The following is a 15,352-nucleotide window of genomic DNA, read 5'->3' as shown; positions in this document are numbered from 1 at the left end:
CCGTATCCCTGGAGGTATTGTTAAAAAAAAAAAAAGGGGGGGGGGGAATATTGCATGGCTGCGGCTGAGCTGTGAATCTATCCAAAACTTTATAAGGCCTTCCATTGCTGCAGTATCTGAATTGTTTATGTGGTTGTTCTTATATCAACCCCTCTCTATTGTGCTATGGTTTTATCACTTTTTTTTTTAGGTGTGAACAGAGACATAAGAGGGGGCAGTGATTTGTCACAGATTGCACGTACAGCCTCTGGTGGAACAAACATCTCACAAGCCCCAGGCAGTGGGGAAGTCCCAGAAAGCTGATTACTTCTCTTGAATGACCATATTTCCTACTGCCCTGCTGTCAGCTTCTCATTCTGCTCAGTTCGCCTTATAAATAACACTAAAAAAGCGGAATATTTTAAAACATGGCTTCTCTTGTTGAGCTCTATTCCCATGAATAATACTGATGGCTCTTGAGGCGAGCCAGCCCTTTCAGTTCATTTTTTTGTATGGTACATACCCTGGGTTCTTTCCCCTTCCCCCCCCCACTTGGATTTTTCTTTCATCAATGTTTCTTTTTCTAAAATGTTAATCATATTTGATCTTTCCATAGCTTGTAGGTTACTTTAAAGTTGAGGAAAATTATGAATATTTTCATGAATTAATGTCTCAAATTAATGTTCTCCTCACCACTGAAAAGGGTACCAGAAGTTTATGTTAGTGTTTTATCTGTGTGTTAATATGGCCCAGCACTTACTTTGACTGCCGGTGTTTCTAGGTATCAGTTAGAAGATATATTCAAAGTGAACTTGATTTCCAGTGACTGTGCATAATAGATGGACATATGCTAAACATAATTACATATTTTAATGCACTAAAATGCAAGTATGATTGGGGATATTTAAGCAAAGCTCGGTGAAGAACTATGGTAACTATCTACGCTAATTGCTCCAGATTTCATTGTACCATTAAAGGCGTGGTTGTTTATATTGTAACAACATGATCTGTTTTAGGAAGAACTTGCAAAAAGATGGCAAGTAATTGTAAGCTTTCTATGGCTAGTATTATTTGTAGCTGTATTTTTGTAGCAACACAGTGATATCCCTATGCTTGTGGCAAGTGGAAGAGTTCCAGTAAGATATAATTTATATTTATGAAGAACTTATTTTCTGGAAGCATAACATTTTTGACATAGAATGGGTCAGATTTTTTAGAGCTTCACGTAAGCCTTGAAGCTTTTGTTCAAATCGTATAGGGGAAGCTGTTCACGGAAGAGAGGCTCTAACTGGCAAGCAAGTACTGCCAAATAATCCTTGTCTGAAGTTAGTGTTTATAAAAGGTTAAAATATAGAGGAAAGGGTTTCTTTTGTTTCCTGAATTAGCCGGGTGTAGGGCCTCAGTAACAGACCTAGACATAGACTCTCTTAAATTTTTCTGTCCTTTTTTGCACGGATTGAGCTGGAAAGACTGATGTTCAGAAACAGTGCAAAGCTGGCAGCTGCAGCAAGGAAAACCCGGTCAGTGTGAGCCTCGCGCGTCTGGGTTGTGAGGTTATCACAATGCAGAGAGGAATTTGAGCTTCAGGCTACGCAGGATATAAAGAAGTTCAGTGTTAACCTTCAAATAGAGACACTTTAAACCAAATTCAGCCAATGGCTGGTTAAAAGTATTTCCAAATACCCTTTTCTATGTATATGGTGCATTTAATGTGTGAATAGACTTAGGAAGTAGATGTTGCCACAGCTATTTCTTTTTTTTAAATAAGCTTCTGTAACTTTTTTTTAAAATTTGGAAAAAAACAGAAAGGAAAACAAACAAAAAGCAATTTGACATAATTCTGAATTTCAGCAGTATGCCACTAAGCCATAAAATAAGCAAAAGGGGTTTTTTTTGTCCCTGTGTTCGTTCTTCTTTTAAAAACCTATTCAAGGTCATGGTTTGAATAGAAAAGTAATTGGATTTGAGACACCATATGTTGTGGGATGCTTATGACATCCCTAATGAATGTTACAGGGTACTACTTCTTCCAAAAAATCGTCGACATTAGCATTGAAATGACTGTTGACATGAAAACTTTCATTAAGAGAAACATCTTGAAGTCAATTTTATCTGGGTGTTTTTTTTTTTTTTTTGTCCTTTCTTCCCCACATCATAAGATGCTGACTCCCGAAATGCAAAGGGGTTGCTTACCTTGCTAAGCTCCTGTCACAATCACTCACCAAACTTTACTGCCCTTTCACAATACCTTCTGATTCACAGTGACAAATCCTGGACTATAAAAGCAACTAGATTCCATTGCCGCGTGTCTCTTGTTAGTCATTTCACAATATTTATGGAGCTGCTTGCAGAGAACATTATTCCTGTGCTCTGTTTTGTAAATCAAATAACGGTAAATTCTATTAAAAGAAAATATATTTTAAGGCTGTAAAGTTTGGAGAAGTATTTGTTTTGTGTTTGTCCCTTTCAGCGTTTTTGGCTTTGGGAAGCACAAAGGTGACACCAGCTATGTTACCTTCTTCCTGTACAGTCTAACTTTGAAGAATCCTCTATGTAAGGAACCTTATATCATTTTCATTAGGCACATTCTTCCTCCAAATGCCCCAAACAAGCAACTTCCTAATTAACTTGTGAAAATTTATTATAAAACTGCAAATAAATAACAAATATGAGGAAAAAGAACTTGATACTATTATTCTGAGATATTAAAATTGAAGAGGTAATAAAACTTAAAAAAAAATTCACTGCAGCCACACAAACAAATATAATTAGAAAATAAAGCTGTTACAGTCTAAATGATCTAAGCTCATTCCTGCCTTTAAGATATTGTTTCCTTTCTCATCAGTTTTATGTGGGTAGCGAGATCAGTCCTTTCCAAATCACAGTGCAGCATGAAGTAAGATGTAAATAGAGCACTGAGAGTTTTGTCATTACTGAGTGCCGTTCCTCTGAACTTGAACTAGGCCCCCGATTTCCCACGTCTTTTGGTTACACGGCTGCGTGCACTGCTTGCGTGCCCTGCTTGCGAATGAAAATTGATTGTCAAAACAGAATATGTAGTCTGTGCTTCTGCACAAACACTTCTGTGTTGGAAATCAAAGTCAATAGGTGTATATAAACACTACGACAGAGGTAAGGAAGGCCAAGCTAATCTGCTTGTTCCTAATCCCTGCTTTGCTTGTCCCTAATCCCTGTTTTAGGTGTAGGCAGTAGGACAGGCTAGTAGTAACTAGCTTTTCTCTCCGATTTAGCTGATACTGAAATGAGCATGATGAAGACTAGCGTGGACCGTATCGAGGCATGGAGGCAGGGAAGCAAAAACCTAGTGTTGTGCCTGGATATTAGCAGTCGGTGTGATCTCTGTTTCGCTTGATTTGCAGCGCAGCGGCATGGTGAATCACAACTGCACACCCATATATCAGCTTTGTGACGTGTTTCTGTGGGCCAGGCAGTCGGGCTGCTGGAGGCTTGCTTGCTTTCAGGCTTTGCAGCCTCAGGCACTGGTCTGTGCAGACGAGCCTCCTGTGACACGTAGCTCAGGAGAAAGCATAACAATCCTGAGCACCAGTCACAAGGGTGGGCTGCTAGATTGCCGTGTAACGGTACGAATCCTTGCTAGAGGCACGAGCTTGCGATTTGCCCTTAGCTTGAAGGTAGCCACGTTTCACATGTGCAGTGGAAATCCTGACACTGCTGTAACTGCTTTATGGGCCAACTTCTTTTATCTAGTTTAGAATTTTTATTTTTAAAAGATAGGTCTAATTACTCTTTAAACAGAGGATGTGAAAACAGGGCTCTAAATGATTGGTGGGAAAATTACACCCCTGCCCTGGGAATTATTATCTTGCTGTGCATGGCAAGTACGTGGGAACAGAAGAATCTGAAAGACACACTAATAATCTGAAGGGCTGGCTGAGCTGCCAGAGCAAGGATGACCCGGGGGAGGACAGAGGTGGGCTCTGAGCTGAAAGCCAGCACCAGGGCTGTGCATCCACAGTGAAGCTGTACCCCAAGTGCTATTGAAACCTTTGTGCATTGCCTCCCTGGGACAGCGTGGTGACAAAACAGAGGCGGAGCTGAATGGTGTTGGTCTTCAGTAGAAATAACCTGTTTATTAGAAGAATGGGTGAATTTCACCTGCTTTAATTTCTTTCACTTTTCCCTTGGCTTTATCAGCCCACCAAAGAGCAGAGGTCCATTAACATTTCAGTTCAGATCATTTAGATTCCCTACAGAAATCTTACCTAGGGTAACAACTGTGTCCTCTGGCATTTTCGCTGCTTACAGGAAAGTATGTCACCTATGAAGGAGTTCTCTCTATTTGTGTGTAAGACAAGTGATGTGTAAGAAGGTGGGGGAAGAGTCGATTCCCAAAATTTGAAGGCTGGAATTATTCTGTACCTGCTTCATCATTTGTATTCTGAATTATGCTGGGATTCATCAAGACTTTTAAGAGTCAAAGTCCTGGTTGTCCATAATTTGGGCTAGGTCATTTAAGATCGCAGAAGGGGATGTTTGCTTTTGTTAGTTCACGTGCTTTGAGGAGAGGCCATGTAGAGCCATCCCTCTTGCCGCTGCTTACGGTACAACAGAGTTTCAGTGATTTAGTTTCTAATGCAAGCGTTTCAGCTGGCCATCTGTGTTGGAGGAACGCGGGCAGCATTTGGGTGAGATGTTTGTCAATGGAGTTCCATTTCTGTAAATTTTTCTGCAGGTCCTAGAACACAGATATAAATAAATGTTTAATGAACGAGGCCTCCAGTATGGCACAACTTTGGTATGAATATCTGAAAATGTCACTATTATTCATATTGCTGTCAAATTTTAAATATGCCTGAAAGAAGGCAGAAAGCTGAAATCCGCTCGCTGTTACATTATTGTATCATTAAGGGAAAAATTCAGGACAGAGGGAAAAGATGGATCTTTTCCCCTTGTGATTCTCCTGAAGTCTGTTTTCTGCTGTTATGCTTATGACTTTCTATATTTTCTTAACACACCTTCATGAGATTTTTTTAATCACATATTTAAATATTAATATGGTGTTTCCTCATCATGTTGACATTTACCCACCTCTTTACCATGTATAGTTTACAATCACTTACTCATCTTGCAAGTTAAATCTGGCAGTTATCCCAGAGGCTTCTAGGCTGTGAGTCTGAAGCGCTAGTGTCAAAGAGGGGTTATCTTTCCCTATCAAACGGTCAACTGCTTAAAAAAGAAAAGAAAAAAATAAAAAGAATTGAAAAGCATCTTGTGTAGATGTAGACATAAATGGCCACTCCTCATCAACTTGATGATGATGAATTTACTAGTCCTGTTTGTAGAACTTCATACTTGTTCCTTTCTGTTATTTATACTCTGGGGGGGGGAAACGCAACAGTTTTTTCGTAGTTTTCCCAGTGCTATTTTTTGTCTCTTCCCAAGGACTCAGTGCACAACCAGGTGTCACAAATTTCCTGTGATTTCCCCCCCCACCCCCCAGCCTAGAAGTAGTTAATCTTCTCACTCAGTTCTGGCTCTTCCCTGTCCTCTCCTTTTTCCTCCTCTTTCCACTATCTCATAGTTTAGCATGCCAACAGATTTTAGTGTAAAGGATTCTGTTTAACATAAACTGTATGACTGCAGCCAACGGACCCTTAGCCAAAGTGGGGTGTTTAAACAAACCTTTAAGTTTGACTCAAAACTTGCATACCAAGCTCAATTTCTCAGATCTTTACTTTCCCCCCACCTGAGAAACACTGCTAAGGTGGAACAAAAATAGCAGGAACCATCTAAACCATCTAAAAATGTGGAGTGTTCTGAATCCTGGCACTTGCGAGGTGTTTGGAGATGAGGCACTGTCAGCAACCCATTCTGTGTGCCCTTCTAAGACATGACCCCGATGCAGGTGAGTTGGCTTGCACCAATTGTATTTACAGTGGTTCATCAATAAGTCCTTCCTCATGATTTGTACTTTGCCCTCTCCTTTCCTCAGCTAATCCTACCGTCATTGTAACTAAGAGCGAGGTCTGCCTTGCCCTTTGGACATTAGCTCTACATAGCTTAAGTTCCAAGTAGTCTCAACTGCAACATACGTGTGCAGCAGGACAGCAAGCGAAGCAAAGCCCGAGGGACTTCTGGCAGACTGAGTTCTTTGCAGAGCCCTGGAGACAGGTTCACAAAATCACCTGATACAGCACTGAGGAGGCACATCCAGAATGGAGTCGGGGGACGGGAAGGACATTCTGGATGTGACTCAAGCAGTGCTTTCCCTTGATCAGGCAAAACCACTACACCTGTGCATTTGAACATATGCCCTGGATGCAAATACCTGAATGTCTCAGAAAATGAGATCTCCTTGCTACGTGTTGACTGTCTCCTTCTGCTGGGATTTGCCAGCTGAAGTTCATAGCCTTAACCTTTGTTCTGGGGCAACTATAGTATTTTGCAGCTGTAACTTTGTTCCACTTGGATTTACTTCTGACTCTAGCTGTTTCTTCCTGTACATGTGGAAGCACCTGCCTAAATTCATAAAATGTGTTGATTTTTTCTGTTTTTATAACACTTCTTCTAAAGATCTTATTTTTTTTTCTCTAAATACTGAGGGTTATTTTCCCATCCTTAGAAGATTTATTATCCTGTTTTTCATTTTCTGCTCTGAGTGTGTTTGACACATCTTTAGTTATTAGAATAGAAGCCTGACACTGTAGGAAACAGAAAATGTTTGCCTGCGTTATGTTTCACATTATAAATGGTTCTTATTCTTTACAGTACAAACAGGCTCCTTGAATAATTTTACAGTATGCTGTCGAGAACTGCGGTAAGCCATTTGCTAGTAAATCAGCATTTCTTACAGCAGACTCTCTATGCTTTGTCAGCCATTATATCTAGGGAATAAAATCGGGGCGGGGGGGGGAGAGGCAAAAAACAAACCTCAGAACATGGAGCCGTTACGGCTGATCTCTCTGAAAAATTTATACTGTTTTGAGTATAGGAACCAAACATCTGGGATTTTTTGGGTAGCGCCCAGTTCTAAAGCTTTGAGATATACAGCAGAACATGCGAAACATCTGCCTTTTTGCTGCATTTCTGGTATTTGCAATAAAATATACTGATCAGTTACAGTTTTCACTTCGGTTCTTGGCTTTTGGGGAAGGTTCAGCTCCTCAAAGCAGCGGCTAAGGGAAGTTTCAGCTTTATTTTCAGATTGTGAAAGAATTTCAGTGTTGTTAACCCTGAGTACTTTAAAAAATAGAAGAAAAAAATGAAAGGCCCTCCTCTTTAATATTAAAGGTAATGAGGAATACCTTAAATGTTGGAGGGGTTTTGCTTTCTGGTCTTGGCCTTTCAGGTGCAATCATACTCCACTTTCTAGCTTGTCTTCAGCAGTTAATTTTTAAGTTCTGATCTTTGCTGGCCAACTTACCTTTTTGATTGAATTGCTCGTCTGAGTGTGAGTTTCTGGATCAGCCGAGGAGGCAGCAGCCTCGCGTGCCTTCAGGTGGAATTGTTCCCAGCCTTGCTGGACACTGCCAGTGCCTTCATCTTGGGTCTTGGTTTTTCAGCACCATTTCCCTTGCACACACACCCACACACACACCCCCCCCTTCTTTCACAGTGTATACTTCACAGAGAAGTGAGATGTTTTAAATGGTGAGAAAGGATGGGTTTTGATTCATAGGAGTTTTATAATAAAATATCCAAGCCTTTAGGCAGATCCTTGAGATGTTTGCTTTCTGGTTCAGCTTTCAAGGCTGGAATGGAATGGTGGAAGGACAGAAATGCGTGTGATCTGTAGGTACAATTATGCTGAAGGTCTTTGCTTTCTGCCTTCATCCCACTGATCCTAGTTAGTTGTTAGTTTCTGTGTGGAAATGAACTTTCCTTTTGATTAAAGGAAAAACTGATCTTATAAAATTTGGCTATTGCACTTCTTGGAATATGGCTTGAAACAGAGGCTTTTACAGTACTGTAAATTTGAATTTTCTCAAGCTGATTATCATCAAATGAGCTGGATAAGTTTGGTACCTGGTTCAGTATCATATTCTTAACCATGGTAGCAGAAGATCAAATCTGAGCATTTATTCTCAGTATTATAATTTTAATGTCTGTTATCATTGTGGCATGGCAACCTCGTCCTGCCTGTGGTGTTGAGGACGGCTGCCAGGTTTATATTCACTGCCAGGTAGCTCATGCCTGTGCTGAGCCTTATCACAAGTGAAGAATCTCACTCGTAATCTGAATGGCTCGGGCAAGGATGGTATCGCAGCCACAAATTCAGCTCCTATTCCCGAGTACTGAGTACAGAGCTCCATGTGCAGCCAGGCATCTGGTGAGCGCTGCGGATAGAAAGCTCTCAGGTTGGAGGGATTACCGCATGCATGTGTGGCCGTGCTATGTAGACTCTGAACATCGGAAGATTGTCTCTGGGCCAGCTGTTTGATACTGAAACCTTATCTTTTTGCTTAAAGGCTTTGTGATAAGGTGTGGCTCTTTTTGGATGCTTGGTGTCTCTTGACACAGAGATACGTGCCTGATCTGAAAAACTGGAGCTAGATGTCTAGATTTGAGCACTAGTGAAATGTGAGGAACGTGCAAGATATTTAATTCTATGCTTTGGTTTGGTCTATTTCTACTGCAATTTATTATTAAAACAAAAACCTAAACAAATCATGGCAAGGTAGAGTTAATCAGTTCACCAAATTGAGTTGGAAATGTTGACAAATATATTTGCAGTGTCCCAGTATGATTGCTCCATTTCTCTATTTGCAGGACTTCTATACTGCAGCCTCACCCTATCTGAAGCACAGCATGACTCCTTCCTAGGACTAGTCCCTTCTATCATATATCTCCCTCCTCTTAAATCCCTTCAAACAGCTTTCAGTAAAATAGAAAATAGGTTTTATTACTTATTAAAAGCTTTATAATGGAGGTCTGGCTTATCTTCCCTACCTTCTGTCGCTGACAAGCTTGGATCAACAACTGCCAGATATTTGTCCAAAAAATACAGACTGAAGTATTTTGGGCTTTGTCCTCTCAGTAACTTTACTCTGTAATCTTAACAATCCTAGGAGAAGCTCAAAAAAACACAAACCACCCAAACAAGTAGTGGAAACAATCCCAATACCACAAGTTAAAAAGTTATAGATCACTATGGCAACGAAAAATACTAAATGTGTATGACTTGCGTAGTTTTTACATATTTTATTTTTTTTATTAGCCAGGTAAACCTAAGGTGATAATTTTGCTTTATTTCAGCTGCAGAATTTGACAATATTAATCTACAGTGTAATAGTCACTGCGTGACACCTCTCTGGTTGTGTTGTGGATTTTTCAGATCGCTGCGCAGGCTTGAGCCGGTATATGGAAGTAATTTGAAATGCTCAAAATGAAATAACTTGAGGATCAGGCACTGTCTATCTGCTACCAGGGCAGGGGTCATCAGCCCAGAACCCTGCTCCAAACACAACGCGACCGTGTCACGGCCCATCTAGGCCAATCTCTGCCCTCTCACTAGTGATTCCTCTGCGCCTTTCACCGAGCAATTGAATTGTTGGCAACTTTGGGTTCATTTACAGGTTTCAGTCTACATCCATGTACCTACTTTGAGAGTCCCCTGAATGCCAGCCCATGCATGTTTTCGCTTTCCTGATAACTTTCCCTTTCACGTCACGGATGAAGCCACACAAACTGTCATGTTTCCAAACCGTTGTCTACAACATAGGCTCAAGGGTTCCCTGTCTGATGCTACCTGCACTGTTCTCTTCTGCCAGAGATGAAACAGTGTGTTTGCCACGTTAAAGGCAGCTGGCCTTGCAACACCTGTAACTTATTTACAGTGGTTCAGTTCCCTTTCACTTCTTGTAGTGCCTGTTATTCCTTTTGGTATCAACAACTCATTGGTCAAGCAAGGTGCTTCCTAGCTGCATCTTATTTTCTGTGACCTTTGACATGTTATGGGTTATAAAGTGAGCATTAGGGGGGGAATAGGATAGGTCTGCCCCCTTTCCAGATTAAAATAAAATTAAAAAATCCCTTAATGTGCAAGAAGGTCAAACGTGCGCTGTGTGAACTTGTTAAACACATTTATTGAGTTCTTGACAGTAACCAAACACAGTGAATGACCATTATAAACAAGAAAAAAGGCATTCGCTTTTATTTGGTCAGCTCCTGCTTTATCTGTAAAGAAAATATATCCCTTTCCACCACCAATTTACAGGGTTGAATTTGTTTGTCCCAGTAATGGATTCAGCAGGGGAAATGGCAATTTTAAACGGAGATGTTTCAACTGCTTTCAGCTTCTGAGCCCAGCTTCTATTAATGATGGACCATAAAGTGGAGTTAAAGTTATACTAGCTTTAAGTGAATTCCCAATTGCCATTAACTCACTTAAATTGGCTGCAAACAAATAAATGAAGTAAAAAACCATGGAAAAGAAAAAGGGAAAAACCCCACCCCAATCCACAAATAATGCAGCCACAAGTGGTAGAGGCATATTATTTCAGAAAGGAAAAAATAAATCAAAGCAAGTTTACTAAATTAATTTGTTAAACACATTTATTGAGTTGTTAATAGTAACCAACACAACGTATGACCTGTTGTAAAACAAGAAACAGAAAATGGATCAGTTCTGATTTTGGCAAATCCTACTACAGATATGTGACGAAGAGGGAAATATTTCAATTTCCTTTATATTCTGCAGTGATATATTTACAATACTTATCTCTCGAAGTCTGTCCCTTTTTTAATTAAATGAACAGAAAGATCATAACCTAGAAATAAGTCTCCTCTACAATCTTCTTGTTCTGTCTTGTCAGTATCCATTAATGATAGTGAAATAATGAGAGCTTTCCAAGGATTACTTGGCACACAGAACACAACTCCACTTTGATGCTGTACCGAGCCACCTTTTCTCTTTTTTTTTTTTTTTTTTTTTTTCCTTTTTTTAATTTGAGGGAGGGGGGAGAAGAGGAAGAATTTCGTATGTACAAAGGCTGAAAAGTCTTTCTTTGTGAAGCTAAATTGTTCAGGAAAACTGTATCAAAATCGTAATCACACTTACTGTAATGCTGTCTTTTTTTAATATTTTTTTTTTTTTTATTTACCACCAATCATATGAATGAATTTTGAGTTGAGTTTCCAACATGGCAGCTCTTTTCCTACAGCACATTTGCATGTGCTGTCGCGAACCCACAGAGAGTGAGGTTGGGTGCATTCTAGATTATGTCAATTCACAGTAGTAGCATTCCACTGAGGTTATGGGTTCTGCCTGCTCTGTCTTTCTTACTTGAGGAGCCATTCATTTACTGAAAGGAGAGAGAAACAAAACAATCAATTAAGCTTTAATAAACTCCAAATATGAAACTGGCTGGATTTAACACTGTATTAGGCACTTAAACAATATGTCTGGAAAAGCCAGGAGGTTCAGTTTCCTCCTCTTCCTGGAAAAGAATTAAGTCTGAGTGACTGTTTCTTTGAAGTACTGCAACTCAGTCACCAGCCCTGCTGCTGAGGATGTGCTTTCTTTTCCACCCTTCAGTAGGACTCCTTCATAACCATAACATTATTGGTAAGAAGGCACTTTTACACCACTGTTGCAAGTAATATAACTGTGTGTGCATAGGCTAAAAGATGCATAAGACACATTACAGCTCAGTTGTGAGCCCACAGCTGTGGCAGTGTAAGACTCCACCAGCAGGAGACCGGCTTGGTTCATTTGTTTAATGTCCATTGCTTTCCAATTTGGGTGTTTGTTACGGGTGGTGCACCTCCAAAGTGAAATTTATTCTGTTGTTTGAGATCAGCTGTCACCAAGACTAGCTCATCCCCCCTTTTTTCTTTCCAAGGTGGGTAAAACAGAGCAAAATGCACTTTGTAAGGTAAGAAGACTTTTAAAATGAGGCTAGAAAACTGAAGGCCTGTCCTATCTGCTTTTAAAAAAAAGTTTAGATGCCCCAGACTGTTTTTTGTTATGCTTTTCCCGCATGTTTCTGGGCAAGTTTCCTCATCCATTTCAAATATGTCATGTTTGACTCATACTGTTAGTCCCCTAGATCTGGAGCTTCATCTGTTTTTATCTGTATGCTTTGTTATGCCCTTGGGTTTCTCAGAGAAAAGAGCTCAGTGTAAGCATAGAAAGGATTATTCTGGAGGTAGAACGTACCTCTATACTGTAGTTTCTGTGCTCTATTGTTTGGACAATCTTTTCCCTGTAAACTAAAGTTGATATTAGTTCGGATACATCGATTGTTGAGAGGCTGGACTGGTCTGAAATTGTCGCTCATGCTCAGAAATATCTGTGATGGCTGATTCTGGCTTAGCAGTCGTAAAGAATGCATCTATACAAAATACAAAACAATGGGTTTTAGTACTGGTCTTTCCTGTAAGTAAACAACATACAACACTGTTCAATAGACTACTTAATACATGAAAGCTAAACAGAATTTCAGTGAGTGTGGTCAGAGGTGGGTTGAAAGAGTTAACCTGAGGTAAAACTGTTCTTTCCGTGGTCCTCTGTTTCTGAGCCCCATTTTAAACAAAAGTAACTAGTTTTGTGTGGAGTAAACGGAAATGGTATGAGGTGTCCTTGTCTGATCAGGAAACAAATGGAATACAGAGTACTGGATGGCAGCAGCTGGTTCAGAAAAAATGAACTTGATGAATGACAAGAGCTAATTTCCTAAGTTTTGTAGCTATTAGTGTAGCTCCGAGTTGAGAAGACACAGTTTTGGATGATGGTGCTCAAGAACCAGGTATGGCCAGTTGGGATGGAAAGGAGAACTGACGGAGTCATGCTGCTGAAGTAATTAAATTAATGATGTTAAAAAGTGAAATCCTCTCTCCATTGACAGGCCTGTCTTGCTACTGCCTCTGCTGTGTCTACAGTGTTCTTCTGGTAGACTCTGGCCTTCTCTAGAGATGGTTTCACAGGTCAGCAGAGAGGGAATTACTGTATCATCCAGGGTTTTCAGTGTGCCCAGCAGTGGTTGGATGCAAACTACAAGCAGACAGCAATGGTTCTTATGATGGCTACATAACTGTGCTAAAAGCATGTTAATTGGCTTAAGTCAAAGAAAATCTCTCAAATTTTTTATGGGAAACTGGAGAGAGAGGGGAAAAAAAGAAATGCTGCAATTCGTAAATCAGAAGCCCTCAAAATATTTTGCCTTAAAAATATGAAAAGAAAATATTTTCCATGTCAGTGTACCATTTCACAGGTTTGGTTGTGGCCTTTAATGCTTAAATGGGGAAATCCAGTCGCTGGGTTTTACAAACTGAAAATCTTTAACAACTTCCAGGGAAAACTTGTGCATTACTTTTTCAGTCTGAGTACAAAATGTAATTATTAAGTATTGCATGAAATCAATTTGCAGCACTACTAGTGGAGGATGTAACTAACCAGTAAAGCATGACAAGGAGTAAGTGTCATGAGATTATAACCCGTAGTTACTCGCATAGACTCCAGAAATATTCTACACCTTGTTTTGTACATTAATGCTGTAACTCAAAATGTTGCTTGTGGGAAAACGTTCGTCTCCTGCTTGAAAAGTTCAGAACGTACAGCGTGTCTGCCTGCGCTCAGCTGTGCCGTTCTCCCAAAGTGCCCATTTAGAAAAGAAACAAAGTACTTTCTCTGCATCTAGACAAAATTGGACAGAAGGAATATCACAAAGATAAAACATCTCTCGGGCTTTTAAAAGTCATCTTATTTACAATGTTAATATGATTTTTAGATCCCAAAGTAATATTTAGGGTTGTTTTATCATTCCTCATTTAATTTCTGAGGCCAGATTGCTGCATGCTTGGGACAGGCAGATGGCGGTTCAAATATTCCTTCAGGATTCTAGTATGCAGGAGAGTAGGTTTTAGCTCAGCTCACGGCTCCATAGGCAACTCATTGATGGAAGCTCTGGAATAGACTGCAATTGGTGGTAAATTTGTTGTGTTCTGATGTTAGGCCTTGGATTGTAAGCGAGTCATGTAGAATATAGTCTTTATGGCTTTCCACTGGTGTGTTACCTCAACAGCATAATTTTGACTATGAAATTAATTGTGTTTTCTTTTGCATGATTTATCCTGCTGCTTTCTAATAGAGGCTTCAATTTTTCAGTCTGATTTTTTTCTGAAGACATTTGCAATGTCTATCCTGTCATTCTATACCAGAAAGCACTAGCTGATTCTTTTCAAGAAGGCCCTATGTATTGGATCTCTGTCACGTTAATGTGCTATTGATGTGTATTTAAATGGCCACAAGTCTCATTCACAGCTTGTCTGTTTCTCTCTGACCTAAGAATGGTCTCTGTTACACTTAATAACCTCAGTTATTTTTGTACAACACTGCTGTATTTGTTTTACAATTCCCATATATCTATTCACAAAATAATTTAGGATGGAAGAGGCCGCTGGAAACCATTTGGTTCAAACCCTCACTGAAAGTAGTGCCCACCTCAAAGTACATTTGTGTGTGTGTAGATACTTAGGGAGCTCTAAATAGTTAATATTTTTATTCTGCCAAAAAGCTATTCAATGCTTTTGCAAACTGTATAAATTGCAGGCAGAGATCCCTATGGCAAAAGGTTGAATCTGATTTTGTACGTCAAGCTACAAATATATATGTTTAAAATATTATTCTGTACATATATTAGATTGAGTCTTTTTAAAATTATTGTTATTTTTACCTGCATCCTTGTTATGTAGACAGGCTTGTTCATTATTATCCAGCTTGCTGTTTCATAGCAGGGTGGAATTGTCATTGACCCATCATACGTAATGAAACTAGACGTCTCTGGATAAAGTTCCTCAATATTAAGCCCCTGTAGTAAGTATGCATCATCTGGAGAATAAAGAAGGAAAATAATTGAGATAAAACCATAGGTTCACAAAAAAAAATCCCACCCTTTTTATGTACAATCTTTATTCCAGCACATCATCATCCGTTTTACCAAAATATGATGTATAATGAACACACATTCCTGAACACTCCAGCAGTTTGGACAAGAACAAGTAACACGAATCCAGCAATCCCTCTTGGGTTGAGTTCTACTCTGAGATGCCCATGCCGACCTTCCGTGATTTTAGCACAAGCATTCCCGTTGAAAGTCTGAATCATGTTTAAGACCTAGAGCTAAAAGCTTCTTGAAGTTGCAGTTATTGATTTAGACGCAGCAGCCTTTGGAGAATGTTGACTAACCATATTTTGGAGTGATTAACAATTCCTGCTCAACAAAGCCTTGGGAAGGCCAAGAGTGTTAAAACTTAATTGCCCTGCTACCAGAGGAGGAAGTTAAGGTTAATGCATGATAATAAAGCTGCTCAATGAAGCCTGCTGGCCTTTCATGTGCACAGTGGGGGTGGATGCAGTGCAAGCTCGCTCAGAATGCTAAAATCGGGGTGA

The 15,352-nt window shown here is 39.8% G+C and overlaps 1 protein-coding gene across 2 annotated transcripts in view; it reads right to left on the bottom strand.

The window, feature by feature from the left end:
* Positions 1-10,027: 10,027 nt before the first annotated feature.
* Positions 10,028-15,352, bottom strand: part of CA10 (carbonic anhydrase 10) — a 207,507-nt gene continuing 202,182 nt past the window's right edge. For both annotated transcript variants that reach the window (XM_075111227.1, XM_075111228.1), the window contains exons 8-10: positions 14,637-14,791; positions 12,122-12,296; positions 10,028-11,264 (exon numbers count right to left, since the gene is read on the bottom strand). In XM_075111227.1, the coding sequence (XP_074967328.1) occupies positions 11,242-11,264; positions 12,122-12,296; positions 14,637-14,791 (353 nt within the window). In that variant the 3' untranslated portion in view covers positions 10,028-11,241. The remainder of the gene's footprint in view (positions 11,265-12,121; positions 12,297-14,636; positions 14,792-15,352) is intronic.

This window comes from Phalacrocorax aristotelis, chromosome 16, assembly GCF_949628215.1.
Source record: "Phalacrocorax aristotelis chromosome 16, bGulAri2.1, whole genome shotgun sequence".
Classification (NCBI taxonomy): Eukaryota; Metazoa; Chordata; class Aves; order Suliformes; family Phalacrocoracidae; genus Phalacrocorax; species Phalacrocorax aristotelis.
This window is presented reverse-complemented; position numbering and strand designations above follow the sequence as displayed.